The 17054-nt window shown below is 40.0% G+C and overlaps 1 protein-coding gene across 2 annotated transcripts in view; it reads left to right on the top strand.

The window, feature by feature from the left end:
• Nucleotides 1–15042, top strand: part of tdrd5 (tudor domain containing 5) — a 35109-nt gene extending 20067 nt beyond the window's left edge. For both annotated transcript variants that reach the window (XM_071202992.1, XM_071202993.1), the window contains 6 exons: nucleotides 9973–10104; nucleotides 11548–11640; nucleotides 12026–12205; nucleotides 12336–12447; nucleotides 14502–14556; nucleotides 14921–15042. In XM_071202992.1, the coding sequence (XP_071059093.1) occupies nucleotides 9973–10104; nucleotides 11548–11640; nucleotides 12026–12205; nucleotides 12336–12447; nucleotides 14502–14556; nucleotides 14921–14957 (609 nt within the window). In that variant the 3' untranslated portion in view covers nucleotides 14958–15042. The remainder of the gene's footprint in view (nucleotides 1–9972; nucleotides 10105–11547; nucleotides 11641–12025; nucleotides 12206–12335; nucleotides 12448–14501; nucleotides 14557–14920) is intronic.
• Nucleotides 15043–17054: the final 2012 nt, after the last annotated feature.

Here is a 17054-nt window from a genome sequence, read left to right as displayed (position 1 = left end):
ATATCTAGGACCTTCAAGGATCACAACCTGGGTGGACAACCCGGTCAACTAGCTACTGTAAAGCTACAGTGAGGGTCACTCCAAACAATGCAACCCCTATATGAAAAAAAGTCACAAATTCTGTCTGGATCAGATGCCATCATTCTCTTTCTGATTGAATATCTCTGTGACAGTTCATGGTAAAGAAAAACTGAGCCAACCTATTGAAAGAGCAGAAAATAAGCTTTCAGGTGATTCCTTGGTTAAGCCTGTTCTCAATAAGGTCACTAGATGGCGCTGTGCCTTTTTTGTCTCTCCAAAGCAAAATCCATTTCATGCAATGCACTTGTGGTCCTCTGGATTGTTTGCTGTGTTCAAAATGGGTAAATATACTTAAAAGATTATTTCTATATAACATATCGAAGGGTTTACATTAATATACACAAGGTTTGCTGCCGATGCTAAGTTGAATTGATTCAATGTTTACATATTTTTCAGTTTACAGTCTGGAAAGCTAAAGGCAGCGTAATTCAAAATGGCTGCCACTTTCTTTGCAAAACCCTTTAATTGAAGGTTTTCTATGTTATAGGACAAGGCAAACTTGAGTTAAATTTATCTGGAAGTTGACAGTAAGTTCAACTTAATGTCAAATCAATACCCTTTTATTATTTGTGCAAATCAATGTCTTTGTTTTTGTGAAAAATATCCTATTTTGATCATGAAATAAACAAAATTCCTGGTGGCAAAACATTTATTTCACATACTCTCTTCTTAGTTATTAACTACAAATAAACAGATATGATCAGAAGTTGAACACAAAATAGTTAACAGCACAAAGTTAGAAGGTCATGCAGCAGGTTGAAACGGATGGTGTTTACATCCCAGAGACCATGATGAAAAACAGCGAGATCCCCCATTCATTTAATTTCAAACCTTTATTTATACAGATAAAATCCCATTGAGATCATTGATCTCTTTTCCAAGGGAGACCTGCTCAAGTAGTTCCACATGAAACATAAAAGCATAAACAGAACAACAAAAGGACATCATACAGCATCATTTACATAATTATCCACATGAACAGGTACCAATAGCTTCTGATTGACTAGCATCCAACCAAGCTTTAAAAACATTTAGTGGCACCAGATTGTTCAGTTTCCATTTAATTTGCAGACTATTCCAAGACAGAGGAGCTGCGCATCTAAAAGCTGTCTTCCCTATGTGTTTGCTATGGACAATCTGGACTGGAAGAAGAAGACACTGGAGGGTGGGAGTTTGAATGCCATCACTGCAATCATAATTGAAAACTAAAAGATTGTGCGGGTCCAGGAGGGTGCCAGACTCCCCACTTCTACCTCGGACAGAAAGAAGACTCTCTCAGATGTTACTGACCTACCTGCTCCCATGTGACACGTCTCAGCTAAAGATAGGCAGAGGTCCAGGTCACTTGAGCATATTGAGAAGCTAGAGAGTCTGGATACTTCCTCAGATGGCACAGCTGAAGACCTGTTACTTATGTGGCATCTTGCAAGATTGGTTACAACTTCAGAATTGCTGGATGCTCCTCCAGATGCAGAAGCAGGACTGCCTGGCTTTTCTGCCTTCTGTGCAGACCTCCACCCACACAGACCGGTCAGTATCATTGGCTATCTTCTTCTCATCCCAGCATCTCTAACTGATCCTGCTGTCCTGAAAGAAGAAATGAAACGGCTGATCAAGACATCGCATGCACTGGGAGACAAGTATACCATTATCATTGGAGATCAGGCTACATATGAACTCGCAGTTGCCATCAGAGACAAGCACAGAGATGAGTTCTGCAATGTAGTCCTGCTGCTGGGGGGATTTCACCAAGCTCATAACTACATGATGTGGGGGAAACTTCTGTGTAGCAATGCAGTGGGAGTCACCGACTCATGAAGGAGACACGGGGAGAGCAGGAGCTTTGATGTCAAACACTGATGGTTTATTAGGATCTTCGGCCGGAGAATTCACATCACATGTCACGAGCCAGAGGGTCTGACTTCACGGGAGAGTTTCCACGTCAATTCTGAAGCGCCTCTCTCTTGCTAGACCTTTTAACTAGTTCACAGAGTAATCAACATATTTGAGGAGATAGCCTAAACAGCTGGGAACACTGAATTACTTGCGTCTGACACTTATGACCTCGAAGATTACACACCTTGGAGTCCACAAACACCGAGAAGGAAGTGTTCCAGCATTCTCACAACAATAAACCATTTGTGACCGAGAGTTACCCGGTCATAAAATGGGAACAACAACATATGGCTGAAGCAGCCCCTTTCCTTAAGGGAGATAACAGACGTCAGGGTTGGTCATAAACGTCAAAGGGCAACAAGGATAGATATCTAGGAGTCCAGGAGAATTATTCCCTAACACAAGAAGGCTGTTTGCAAAATCATCAGGGATGCAGGTGCAGAGGATATTCTTGTTGCAGCTGGTCTGTTTCAGGAAGGGACTGCCAAGAAGATGTTTGGTGAGAAGGCTGACTACTACCAAACCATGCATGCTCTCAGGATCCTCAGTGAGGCCATGTGGTGCTTGTACTGGCAAGCATTTGAGGGATGTGCAGCAGACAGAGAAACACAACACTGGCAGTCACAAGTAGAACATGTTGTTTGAGAGACATCACTGCTACTAAGAAGTTGGTGATCATCCAGATGTCACGTCCACATATATCAATCCTACAAGAACAGATGTTACTTTTCCAGGAATCTCTGCAGTTTTCTGGTCAATCTTTCTGGAGATGTCAGACATTCTCCACAGGTTCATCTACTACCAGCGGGAAGGTTACTGGGCAGGAGATCTCTGTGAATCAGCACGGGTGCTACCTTACCTCACTGCAGCAGGACACTACAAATATGGGCAGCAGTCTTTGCGTCTGTATTTGTCTGAGATGAAGCCCCTGAGGCACATGAAGCACTGATGGCAGGTGCATGTGTTGGAAGGAGAGCAGATGGCAACCACAATGGTGTCTCTCCTGACATGCTTCTGGAGCAGACATATAATGCAGATGCCAAGGAGGCAAGTGGTCTGGATGGCATGACACTCAATTGTGCTGCCAGGTTGAAGTGGGTCTACATAAAACCACTCACTGCAGCTATCTCTGCAGAGCTCAAGTCTACGCTGCACCTCCATTCCTCCAGCCCCCACCATGAATCTGGATGGAGTCGTGTCAACAGGGATGCAGAGATGGTAGTCAAGGTCATGCCAGCAGTAGAGACCAACCCATTCACGACAGCCACACCATCCCTGATCAATATATCTCCTGGTGAGTGTGCAGATCCCACAGTCAAGGACAACCTGAGTGTGAAAGCAGATGGTTTGAAGGCATTGTCATAGTCACTGTCCAGTGACCAGAAGAAGACAAGTGTTGTAAAGCTAAACACCTTCCATAAACAAAACAGGATGAAACCAAAGAAGTCTGAGAGAACCTCTTCACCTTGCAAGAGCAATGAAGTCACTGCCCTTCTGCGCATGACCCAGATCATTGCCAGTGGTGGAGAACTCAACATTGTTGACTTCATAGGCAACCACGAGTGCAGTGACCTTCCCCCATCCCTCTTCCAGGAAGATGGCAGAATGAGTACAGGGACCAAGGCGAGCCTTGTGAAGATCTTGAAAGAGAAAACCAAAGTAAGCAGCATCCCTGATCTGCCCAAAGACTGCCTCTAGACAGCAGTAGTCGTAGATGCCATGTCCGCCATACAACACTGGTCTTTCCACACAGGTGAAGGATTTGGAGTGATCGCTGAGCGATACAGGCACCTGCTGCTGATTGATGTGCCTCCTGGCACTGACATCATACACTTCTGTTGTGACAGATACAGTACAACCAGCCTCAAGTCAGCTAAGCAGGAACAGAGATATGCCAGATCCAAACCAGCGGAAGTGTAAGAAGTCAGTGAGCAGTAGGGGTGTTGAAAATAATCGTTTCTGCGATGCGGATGTGGACGATTCGGTATCGATGCAGTGACGGAAGATAATCGATTATAGCGCAGTAACGTTGCTTCCTGATTTTCCGGCCGCGGCTTTACTATAACGTGTTTTTTTTCTGTCACTTTCATATCAAATCGGTCGGTGACGCAGAGATCAGGGAGCAGACGTGACAGCAACACCAAACACGGAGCAGTCTGCTTTATCCACCAACACAAGAACACCAGTCCAGAACCAACAGCAGAAGGACCCGCTCTGAATCACTCCGTGTCGCTGCGGCTCAGAGACACAGGGATTTATGTTTTTCAAAAATAATCGCGTTAGAATCATGTCAGGTTTTTGGTGGATTTAATTAAGTCTTGGATTGCAGAGTATGAATGCCCTCTAGCAATTTTCAGACGATATATATGTGAGTAAAGTTTGTGAAGGCAGGAGGAAAAAAGCTTCCGCGATCACCCTCTCCTCTGTTCCTCCAAACCCCGACCCCTCCATGGAAATAATGAGTGACAGGCTGATAGTGACCCGATAGAAACTTTATTATTCACTTAATCACTGAGATATAATGAAGCTAACTTAATCTCATACATTCATGGGATTTATGTAACAGTAAGACAGAGAATGTAAGTGTGCAGTGCACCCACATGCAGTATTTTAGTTGTTATATGCTGTTGTAAATACTCCTGTTGTCTGCTGTGTTCAGACTCAAGTCCTGTGTGTGATGCCACATTCAGGACATTCAGTGTTTTTAACAGAAGACCGTTGCTAGAAGCTGCAGCTAGACTGCAGAAGCATTAGTTTTTTGTTTTTGAGGATTGAACAATTTCACACACAGATATAGGGAGGCTAGACCTATACAATTCATTTATTTTGGTTTATAAATTAATGTCAAGACATTTATGTTATTGATTTCTGAAGCACTTTCTAAATAATAAAAAGAGAGTTCATATGTATTTACTGCATGTATGCATTGATGAAAAGTAAGCCATGTGCAGTAATATAGAAAATTGAGGATGCAACGCATTGGTATGAATCGTGATGCATCGGGATATCGAATTGAATCGAATCTTTGACGGGATAATCGTAATCGAATCGTGAGACCAGTGAAGATGCACAGCCCTAGTGAGCAGCTCTGGATCCAAAGGAGTTTTTTGCAGTGTCTGCTAAGAAAGCAAACCTGCTGAGCTTCCTTTGTGAGAAGTGGTGTGCAGATGAACAACTGGAACCTGGTCTTGGCCCAACTCATCTCTACCTGGGTGGTGGATTCAAAGAAGAGACTGTGGTGCTCACAGCATGGTCTGTTATGGATGTTCCTGCTCTTGAATCAACACAGCAGGAGGCTGACACTAGGATCTTCCTCCCCACTCTCTACAGTGTCCAGAATGAGGGAGTTGACAGAGTTGTCGTATGCCAATGACACAGACATCATATACCTGCCTATACATGAAATGGTTGTGGCACTGGGACCTTCACAGTGTTGTGCCAAGCCCTTCATCCACAGTCTGAGTGGTAGAGATACTACTAGTTATCCATATTTCACTGGCAAGAGGGCATGGTTCAAGAGCAGCATGAGTCTGGACATACCTGCACTTGAAGAGTTTGGTGAGAACACCGCCGATGCCATAACAGATTACCCCCTCAATCAGGCACGAGACCTCACCATAACTGTATAACTGTATATACATCCAAAGCTGATCACTTTGAGGGTTCTGATCTGGGCAAACTGAGAGCATACAAGTTCCTGAACAACAAATTGACGCTCCTAAAGCTACGACGCTTAACAGAATGCATTTTTGCTGCACCTGAAAAGAACGCACACATCGCCATAAATCCCCCCATGCACAGAATTTGGATGGTCTCTGGACAAGGGATAGATCCGTTACCATCTACAAAGCCAGCTTGGCCTGTGTCGATGAACAAGACAATCTCATGTGGCTGTCAGAATAAGGCAGTTCCATGCTACTGTACATAGGGTGCCGTTGCCAAGGACAGGCAACACAATGCAGAAGGATATACACTGCCACACTTGAGAGCAGTGACAGCAGCTGTGACTCAGAAAATGAATAGAAAGCAAAAAGCTTTCTGGGACACTACCATGAATACCACCATGTGTACATTGAAAACATTTGTACTGTATATTCAGTGTAGGTTACTTTTCTCCCTTTTCTTCTTAAAAAATTCACATTTTTCTAGTTCTGGGCCATGTGAATGATTGTTTTGTGTTCAACTTCTGATCATATCTGTTGATTTTTAGTTAATAACTAAGAAGAGAGTATGTGAAATAAATGTTTTGCCACCAGGAATTTTGTTTATTTCATGATCAAAATAGGATATTGTTCACAAAAACAAAGACATTGATTTGCACAAATAATAAAAGGGTATTGATTTGACATTAAGTTGAACTTAATGTTAACTTCCAGATACATTTTACTCAGTTTGTCTTGTCCTATAACATAGAAAACCTTCAATTAAAGGGTTTTGCAAAGAAAGTGGCGACCATTTTGAATTACGCTGCCTTTATCTTTCCCAGTGGCGAGCCGGGACTTTTATACCTAGGCCCTCTGACCCCCCTTCCCTCGAAAAAAAAAAGAAGAGTTATTACGTCACAGCGTATACTTCAGCGGAATATCAAAACAGCGGCCCGGGGTGCAAAACGCATCAATGACAGCGACCCTCTACCACACAAAACAACACCATTTATATAAACACCTATCATGACAGGGCACCCACAGCCAAGTAACAATTGCAAATGAATTAAGTCGGCACGGTGGCCTACATTGAAAATGACTTAGGCCTACCTTTGATGATCAAATCACTTAAACACAAAGTCCATCCTCCTGTCCTTTTGGATGAAGCACTTGCGGGTCATGCAGCTGATCCTTTGCCACTCCAGTTTATCATTGTAACTCAATCTTGAAAATGACTCTGTTTAATAATTTTTTGCAAACGATGTCATCACTATCACTGAAGTGAGCCATCATGAACGAACTTATGCTAATCAAATCTATCGATCATAAATCTATCGATTAGATTTATGATTCAAAATTAATAAAAATAGGGTAGACATGTGGATATTATCCGGCTGAACAAAACGTGCATTTATCTAACAGGTTCGTTTTCCACAGGCCTTATTTCAAGCTATCTTCCAAAATCCTATGGAGAAAACCCATTGCTTTCTGTCGAGGGAATCCGAGCGCAGGTTACTTCCGGGTTTTAGGACGCGTCACTGCACCCCTTGCATAGACCTCACAGCGGGCGGAACTTGTCATAAAGTCCGCGAAAATAAAGCCCGCCCATTTAGAGGGAAGATATGATTGGTCAATTGTACTGTCATTTGACATTACTCTCTCGTTGAGTTACTATAGCGGGCCCTCTGTGAATGTAGAGAGGGACCAACAAGCTCTCCCGTCTTCACAGTAACTTGCAGAGACGGCATTTAACCCTTCACATTCTAACAGAAACTGAACAGGCAGATTCGAAGGATTTATTTATTTGGAAATGTTATTTTAAATACAATTAAATCGAGTTATGTTGGTAAAACTAATGAAAAAGTAGGGTAAAAATAATATATATAATAATATAATAATATATTTTTTTTAAATGTTTTTTTTAATGTTTTCAAATATTATTTTTTAGAATATCTTAGGCCCTCACAGAGGCCTAGAGGGCCCTGACGGCTCGCCACTGAGCTTTCCAGACTGTAAACTGAAAAATATGTAAACATTGAATCAATTCAACTTAACATCGGCAGCAAACCTTGTGCATATGAATGTAAACCCTTCGATATGTTATATAGAAATAATCTTTTAAGTATATTTACCCATTTTGAACACAGCAAACAATCCAGAGGACCACAAGTGCATTGCTTGAAATGGATTTTGCTTTGGATAGACAAAAAAGGCACAGCGCCATCTAGTGACCTTATTGAGAACAGGCTTAACCAAGGCATCACCTGAAAGCTTATTTTCTGCTCTTTCAATAGGTTGGCTCAGTTTGTCTTTACCATGAACTGTCACAGAGATATTCAATCAGAAAGAGAATGATGGCATCTGATCCAGACAGAATTTGTGACTTTTTTTCATATAGGGGTTGCATTGTTTGGACCCTCACTGTAGCTTTCCAGTAGCTAGTTGACCGGGTTGTCCACCCAGGTTGTGATCCTTGAAGGTCCTAGATATCATTTCTGGTGGACAACCTTTTATAACATTCCATGTCTGTAAAATGACTTTGCCCCCTGGGTAACAGGAAGATTATGTTATAGGACATTAACGATAAAACAGAATATTGTTGTTCTATTTTTAGACACATCTCGCGATCGACTGGGAATCTCCCCGGTCGGTCACGATCGTGTGTGTGTGTGTGTGTGTGTGTGTGTGTGTGTGTGTGTGTGTGTGTGTGTGTGTGTGTGTGTGTGTGTGTGTGTGTGTGTGTGTGTGTGTGTGTGTGTGTGTGTGTGTGTGTGTGTGTGTGTGTGTGTGTGTGTGTGTGTGTGTGTGTGTGTGTGTGTGTGTGTGTGTGTGAGAGAAAATGCATTCAGTAAAAACAATTCCACTTTTCTCCATAATGTCCGTTTCAAAGAGACTGAATTGCCACACTTCCTGCAGGAAATTCCGCATGTTAACTATGAAACAGTTACTGGGGCTTGTGCAGCCAGGCGATTGGTTCACCACCATCGACCTGAAAGACGCGTACTTTCATGTAGAAATTGCTCCAGAGCGCCGGGTTACGTATTGTAACCCTTGTAATATTAACACAGGCGGAGCGCTCTACTCAGGGCACTGTCTGTCCTATATCGCTCGCTGAAGAGAGGTGTAGGATGATAGTCAGGAGGCAAGGCCTCCTTTTATACGGTGAGATGCGCGCACATTCAGGTAGGGCTGGCTACGTCTATAGAAATCTCAGTAGGTGAATGCTTGCATAGAGGGTAGTACCCCATAGAGTCCAGTAGAGGGCTCCGCCTGTGTTGATATGACAAGGGTTACAATACGTAACCCAGCGTTTCTACCATGACAAACCAGCTGTTGATTGGTTGGCAGGTGTCCTTTACTGTATGTCAAACACAGCGTCTATGTCGTCGACAGTTAACCCACAGTACTAAATCAGGGTACTAGTTATTTACCTGGTAAGTGATATAGCTGGCATCATTAACGCCTTTGATTCTGCTTACTTATGATTTTCATTCCTAATTATGGGTCAGTCTGATTACAGAGATATGCTTCTGTGAACATAGTATGAGAAACATGTTTCTATATATTTTGATCTAAACCTATACTTGAGGCTTGTACTACAAAGGCAGCTCAACATACCCCGGATATCTTTGTGTTATCAGTTTTTAATAATCCTAACAAATGGGATCATGCTCAGCTGTGCTACAATGTACTACTTTATTCTTTCATACATTAGTCATCCCCAAAAGTAAATATAAAAACCTAATTTCCTTTATTTAATGTTCATCTTAGCGTTATCTAATGTGTGGAGTTCATTTGTTCCGTTTTTTACATGCGTCGGGTTGTTAGTGCTTTTGTAAAATGTTTTTCATAATGAACAATGCCGTACAATACAGTTTGCGGACACAGATACATTAATATATGATATAAATGATTAGGGCAACAAGTTGGTTTAATGAACTTACTCTGCCGTAGACTGTATGCATTGCTCTGACATACTTTCCAGTTGCTTATGTTGTGGATAATGTTTTAGATATTTAAATAACCTGATCAGTGCAAATGTAATTATAGTCAGATAGTTCTGTAGATGGGCAGTGATATATTATCAATTTGCACATATACTATTTGGCGAATATTGCCAGTATTGGGCAGTTGAAACTGTTTTTTTTCTTTTAGCCTTGAGTTTAACTTTATAGCCCTTAAATTCGGCACGCTGAGCTCTGATTTGTCAGCAGGTGGTGCTTTTTATGATCGGATCGCTTATTTCAAACTTAACTTGCTATAAGTTAAGACCAGTTACCTGGCTAGGCCACTGTACAGCGCTTTTATAACTTAATAAATATTACTGTACTGTACCCTTTTCTACTCTTAGCTGTGTGACCAGATCCAGCCAGTGAGTCTGTACCTAGGAATGGGAATGGTAGACCTTCCAGAGGTAGAAGAAGAGATGGTCACTTTATCCCCAAAGTCTCCAACAGAAGAGTCCATGACGGCATCAGTGAAGGTACTTCAGACACACAGACACATACACATACACATACACATACACATACACACAGAGCTAGCTATAAACAAATATTTGAGGTTTTAGCACAGCAAAACAAAACTCGGAGGTCTTAGTAGTAGTAGTTGGGTTACTTAGACATTTGTGGTGGATTTGCAGTTTCATGTCTCAATTGTTTCTAATCAATGAGTGCACTCTCTTTGTCTCTTCTCGGCCTCCCTCTCTCACTTCCTCTTTCTCGCCCCAATCTTTCAATGTTGCTGGAAAGCCTTTATTCTCCACTGTCCATAGCTCTTATCTTCGCAACACACACACACACACACACACACACACACACACACACACACACACACACACACACACACACACACACACACACACACACACACACACACACACACACACACACACACACACACACACACACACACACACACACACACACACACACAGAGGGATTTCTATCCAATGCTTAATGTATAGAGCCACTGTTTAGAAGGTCACATCATGTTGTTGGCCAATAAATACAAGACAGCCAATCAGTGGGCAGTTTAATGGATATTGGCTTACTAGATTGTGTCGCTCTTATGTTGGATGGTTGTTACACTGAACACAGAGGAAAGGACATCTTACTGTTAATGTCTGTGACCGGTTATTGCTCCATTTATTTGCATATTGAATGGGGGTAAAATTATGAAATAAAAATGTATACTTTTTGATGCACAGTTGCAACCAAACTAAACAATGGTGGCACAAAACCAAAATATGACGCCCCTTTGTTTACTTCCCATTACAAAAAACATTCAGTTTTTCAAATGTGCTTTTGTTTGTATAATTTTGGGATGGTTTAATCATAGAATAACACCACAACTGGAAGCAGATAGTAAGTATTGCTTTCCTAGCTGTCTTATTTGCGATATATAGTTACTCTTTGGAGACAGTAAACTAAATAATTACTTCTTCAAGTAGATATCACTAAGGATACAAAAACAGTGAGTTCCTTTACTCCTCTCTAGAATAGTCCTGCATTGTCAGAAATGATCAACATGTGGCTAATATTTAAATTGGATATTAGCTGGTGAATATCAAACATAAAGCACATAATGTGTGTCCAGATGATGCATTTTTTTTACTTTTCACACTGTTTTATGAGCCTCTGGGCTCTTAAACATTATTCCTCTCAAATCGTCTACAATCGAGAACGATTTCAAAAATATAATCTGTTAATTAAAAAGGTAATCTTTGCGCTGTTAAATATTGCCTATTTTCCCTGAAGGGTAATAGTTTATAAAAATAATTCTGAGTAATATTTCAAAGGTATGAATCAGCAAATTAACAACTTCTATGTTAACATATTTACTGCCACCAGCTGAATGAATTCCACTGTCACATCATTTAATTACACCGTAAAGTTACATTTCTAATTTAAATATGAATCTGAAGGTAACAGGAAGTCTCTTGATGTCAACGGCTGAAGATGGAGAGCTGCCCGACCTGGAGTGTATTGAGCACAAGGAGGTCCGCCCCCATGGCCAGGTACTTTGTTTACCTCTGCCTTCTTCTTAATCGTCTTATTAGAACACAGATGCTCTCTGTTTCTGTAGGACATTTTACCATCATCTTAGTTTGTTTTCTAAATGAATTTACACAAACAAACAAACATGTTTATTCGTACAGTAAATTACCATTTTAGTAATTGGAGCTTTGAGTTATAAAACAAAAGTCAAGTTATTGTTTTTTAAATTCCTGGTTCAAGTGCTTTTTTACACTGCAATCTCATAATAAAAACAAACATTTATAGAATAAATTAGATGATGGCAAACCGTGCTGTACGTTTTTACGTGGACAGAACAGATTTTTCACACAAAAACCATTAGAATGAACTCTACTAAAGTCTTGTTTATTGTTGTGTCTTGCTCAGGGTATGGACACCAACCCGTTCAGCGCTCTGCTGATTGATCAAACCGTCAGCTACAGTGGCTCGTCCCAAAGCAACAAATCTCCTCCCCCCGACCCCACATGTCCCCCCCCCAGCTTCCTCACTCCTCCAGATTTGATCCTGACCCAGAAGACCCCAGCTCACTGTAAAGCTGACCTTCAAGTGAGAAGACATCGGTTGTTTTAATTGAAACTAAATAACTATTGATTTATGTTTTTTGTAGAGTACTTTCAAAACAGAATAATAAGTGATGTTTATATTGTCCATTAAATAACCTATACTCTCTTCTCAGATGCCGAGCATGACTCCTACACCATCCCTGGTCCGGCCTCCTCCCTCCCTCAGGACCCTGAGCCTCCACATCCCTGACCTGTACCAAATCAATCACCGCCAGGGTGATCAGGGTACTTTTAAATGCATACTGTTTATGTTTTTTAGAGAAGTACCAAATGTCCACAGTTAATTCATACATATAAATATTTTGCATTTTTATTTTTTGGAGATAAAAACATTTGAAATAGTGTGACGCTAAGGTAGTTTTCACACCACATTATAAAAACAAATATGCACCACTTTGTGAGTTCTATCTCTTAGAGAAACCATAGATTAGAAAAATAAACAATGGAGGGTTAAATAAAGCAAACTGCTTTGTTGCATTGTAAAATTATGATTATTTATATACACGTCATGACATTACGTTTTGATCATGTTCAATCAATAGTTAACATTGGATAAAAATTGTTAAAAACAACCTTGTGAAAAAATTCCTACTATACACACAAAGGCTTCTCCTCTGTGTTCCATACACGCTCTCCTTTTCTAATAGGATTATAAAAGGACCTTCATTAACCTGCACATGTGGGCAGAGAGAGAGAGAGAGAAGCCTTCAATGAAATTAGACCGTGTCCATGGCTGCAGAGAGGACGTATTGATTTCCTCCCTGCTGCTTGCTGTGGTGGATGTACCTGCACAGAGAACCTGAAACGGATTCAATTAGATCTGTTACCAGAGCTATTTGACCCAACAAGCTGCTTTCATTGCATTGCGTTTGTCCTGATATCGATACACTGCCGCTCCACCATGCCTCTGCTTGCACAGTGTTAATGGAAAAAGCAAAACAAAGTGGGTCAAAGCTGATTTATCTACACATCGCTTTTGTGAAGTTAAGCGTTACATTGTGCTTTACACAGCTGCACTAGTACAGATAAAAACACAAGATAGAAACCAGAATTACATGACAGAAAAGATAATGTGATTTTATTTTGTGAGTGTGTTTTCTCAGAAAGTGTGAGACTACAGCACAATTTGACTATCTGTTTATGATATTCCATGTCGGTAGAAATTCGTCCTCTTCTCTGTATCAAGTTTCTCACAATGCCCTGAGAATTATATGCTGGCTTCCACAAGAAACCTGATGTTGCAGAAATTTGACTCAAATTAATAAAATAGACTAAATTCCTCGCAAATGCAGCGTCGGCACAGTGATTCTCTTGTATCTGTTGATTAACTTCAGATAAGATTTGTCTGCTCAGCATATCTGTTGCTTACTAAAGGGCCAGTACTCCGATTGTTGTTGATCTGCTCCTTAAAGATTACAAAGTGTTAACCACAACTCTGAAGAGGGTTTATATTTATCAATTGTAATTATGGAGAAATCTTGAGAGCAGCTGAGAATCTTATCTTTCATATGATTTATGATTATCATGCAAAATGCACTTTTTGATGTCTTTTATACATAAATATGTGTGTCCGGTGTGTCCGGGAACTCACAAAGTGTCAGAAAAAAAAACCCCTCTCTGTTTTCCTCCGTACCCACATCTCTAAAAACGGGGGTACAACGGAGCTGATCCAGATTTGCGTCCAATATGATGTAATATCAGAAATGTGGGCTGGCTTTACACCCTCGGCCCTATCAGAAACGTTGCTATCAGAAACAATGCCTGACTGTTTTGGACGTAATATGGTCTTTGTTTACATTAGCAAGCATCGCTAACACTCAGAGCTAACCTGTACTGGAGAGAGTATGTGTAAAAAAGCAGGAAATGTCAAAAGGAACTCACCTTGTAGAAAACCTGCAAGAAAAGAAGCATTTGAGCTCCATACTGTTTCAGAAATAATCCTTGAAGTGGTTTGGAACATGATATGGCGTTTCATCACGGCAGCATTTAGCTGCATCTGAGCAGACAGCCTGCTCGTCACAGAACTCTGTGTGCCTGGTGCTCAAAAGGGGGCGGGGCAAGCAGAGTATCAGCCATTCTCTAACAGGGCTGAAATAGAGGGATATGAGGGATGTCTAAAATGCATGATCTGTTTGGTATTTTGAACACATCATAGATATGTTTTTATGTATTTGTATATATCTGATATATGCCTAAAAATAGCATGATAGGAGATCTTTAAAGTAATAGTTGTGTCTTATATATTGATATTAATTATGTTTTGTATTGTGTTTGTCTAGGTCCAGTCTCTCCATTCAGCCTGCGAAACCTCCTGTTCCCTCTGTTTGGGGCCAGGTAGGTGCTCCTACACCCCCGTCTGAATGAGTCAAAACACAAAGGAAGGAACATTTATTCCTTAAATTCCTGAAAGATTTGTGAATCCATTTTGGTAATAATTTTGTCAGCAAGCAGTTGAGTTACTTAGTGACTTGTATATAAAGCGTTGAAAGCTATTTTACAAGTTAATTTTAAGATATACTGGATTAGTTAAGTTGAATGCGAGTTCTCTGTATTTTTATTTTATCTGTCTTGTTGTAGGTACAGTTAAGGCTTGACTTGATAAATAAAAGAAATAGATGGCTGTTATTTTCTTAATGTGAATAGAGCTGCAAATGCTTTTTGTCTTTAAAATAATGCTTTCTTTGTTTGATTTTCTCAGAAGCCATCGAGATGTCTGTAATGTGTTCAATTGTTAATTTCCCTGTTATAATATTAATATTGCTGTTCTGGAACAAATGGAAGTTATGATTAATGCAATTTTTTTTTTTAAATAAATCTTGTTTGATATAATATTTTAGTATCTGTAGTTATGATGTAACTCTTGGTGGGTTTTTGGGTTCCTTAGTTTCCTGTTTTATTTTTTCCTTCCATGGATTCACTCTAAGACATTCATATTTATACCGGTTTTTATACACAATGCTTGACATAAAGACAAAGGCTTTTTTCTTTCTTCAAAGCATGAAATATTTTAACACAGTTTTAAAAACTGGAAACAGCAGGAAATATAACATTTAGAATATTGATTGCATTTGTTGCTTCATGAAGTCTTAAGAGTACCAAAACACATTTTAAATTGGTATTTTTAGAAAAAGCTTAATTCAGTTGTATAATTTAAGTGCTGTTGGTCCAGTTCTGCTCATCTATGATTCTAGATGCCTTATCAGGACAACGTCAATGTGACCCTCAAACTGGAAAATTAGCCATATCTATACAAATCAGTTTTCTGCATTTGACCTGCTTGATCAAATGCGTGAACAGCAAAACTTCATAAAGCATTTATCACGGAGAATATGGATAAGAGAGACAAGATCAGCGCAAAGGAGCCATGGATAAAAGCAAACAAAGAGCAGGCCGTCTCTGAACTCATTGACCCTCATTGCCTGGAGCTTAAATGTGTTTGTCTCATCACGCAGCCCAATATAGATTCAAAGCCTTTCTGCAGTTAAATAACCTACCTTCACTTGATATATCCAAAACAAGTCAAATAAAAACTATAGTTAATGTATATTTTATGTTGTAACTTATAGAGAAGCTAGAGCTTGGTTAACAAAACGTGTTCGGAATTAAAAAGGTTAAAGTAGAATGTGGAGTCCTTGATCATTAGTCTGCATCCTGCTGGGACTCCTGACCTTTACTGCTGATGCCAATTAGCTTTTTAAAAAGGCTCCTAGTGACAATGGCCCCTGCTCTTATTCTTGAGAGCAGTAACCTATACTGTACACACATTTACTGTAGAATCTATTTACTAACACGATACATGTAGATATTATAGGTACGAACACACAAGTATTTTGTAAGTCAAGTACATAACTATATAAATTATACCACACACAAAATTGTCCATCACATTCTCAACTTACTCTGAATTTTAAGCAGAGAGGGTTAGTAAGGCAGACGCACACGTAAACCTTATTAAGGAGGAGAGTAATGTAGCTGCAGCTGAATTAGCAGCCAACAGCAGCAGAGCATCAGTGTGCTGAATGGAGCAGATCTGATGGCTGTGATTTACAGGCGAGACCCTGGCGATTTACAGGCGAGACCCTGAGCCAGCCTGTCAGAGGACTGCTTTGGTTTCTCAGGCTTTTCGTAAGCTGACTAGTTGACGCATAATGTTAAAGAGAAAAGAGACTTTTGATTATGTTTTACATTGACAACAAGCTTTATTGAAAGTAGGTAGAGAACAGGTTGGTCTGTAAGAGAAACGTACAGTAGTACACGACTAACTAGGAATGAGTACTCCTACTGTATACCTTGAACTAATACACATGCATTAAATGTATACTTACTGTAAACGCCTGGTTTAATTATTTAAAGGCTATATTAAATGAAAATAGTTTTTGTTGAGTCAATATTACTATTTTTTTCCCCAGCTATAGAAATTAGCCACAATTGGGGGAAAAAAGATTTTCCACCCCATTCATATTTTACTGAAGCACATCCATAACTCCGAGGCCAACTTGTCTGAAGATAATAGTTTTACCTTTTGATCCTTTAAGTACATTTAGCAAATGTGCATATTGTTCTACTTTTACATTGTGTTATTAGTGTGAATGCTGTTTACAGCATTCCACTATAGTACTTCAAATCTTTATTCTTATTTCAGCCAATACTTTGTTGGCTCTCTATAACTTCATCTTACTTTTAGCTACAGAAGCCATTCAAATATTAAACTATTCAGCCTGTTCATGAATCGATGGGAAAACTTCAACTTTTAAAAAATATGTTATACTTTTTGAAATATTCAGCTTTTTAAACTATTTTTTTAACATGGAAGTCAATGGGAGGAGCCTTCA

Source organism: Pseudochaenichthys georgianus, chromosome 4 (genome assembly GCF_902827115.2).
Source record: "Pseudochaenichthys georgianus chromosome 4, fPseGeo1.2, whole genome shotgun sequence".
Classification (NCBI taxonomy): domain Eukaryota; kingdom Metazoa; phylum Chordata; class Actinopteri; order Perciformes; family Channichthyidae; genus Pseudochaenichthys; species Pseudochaenichthys georgianus.
This window is presented reverse-complemented; position numbering and strand designations above follow the sequence as displayed.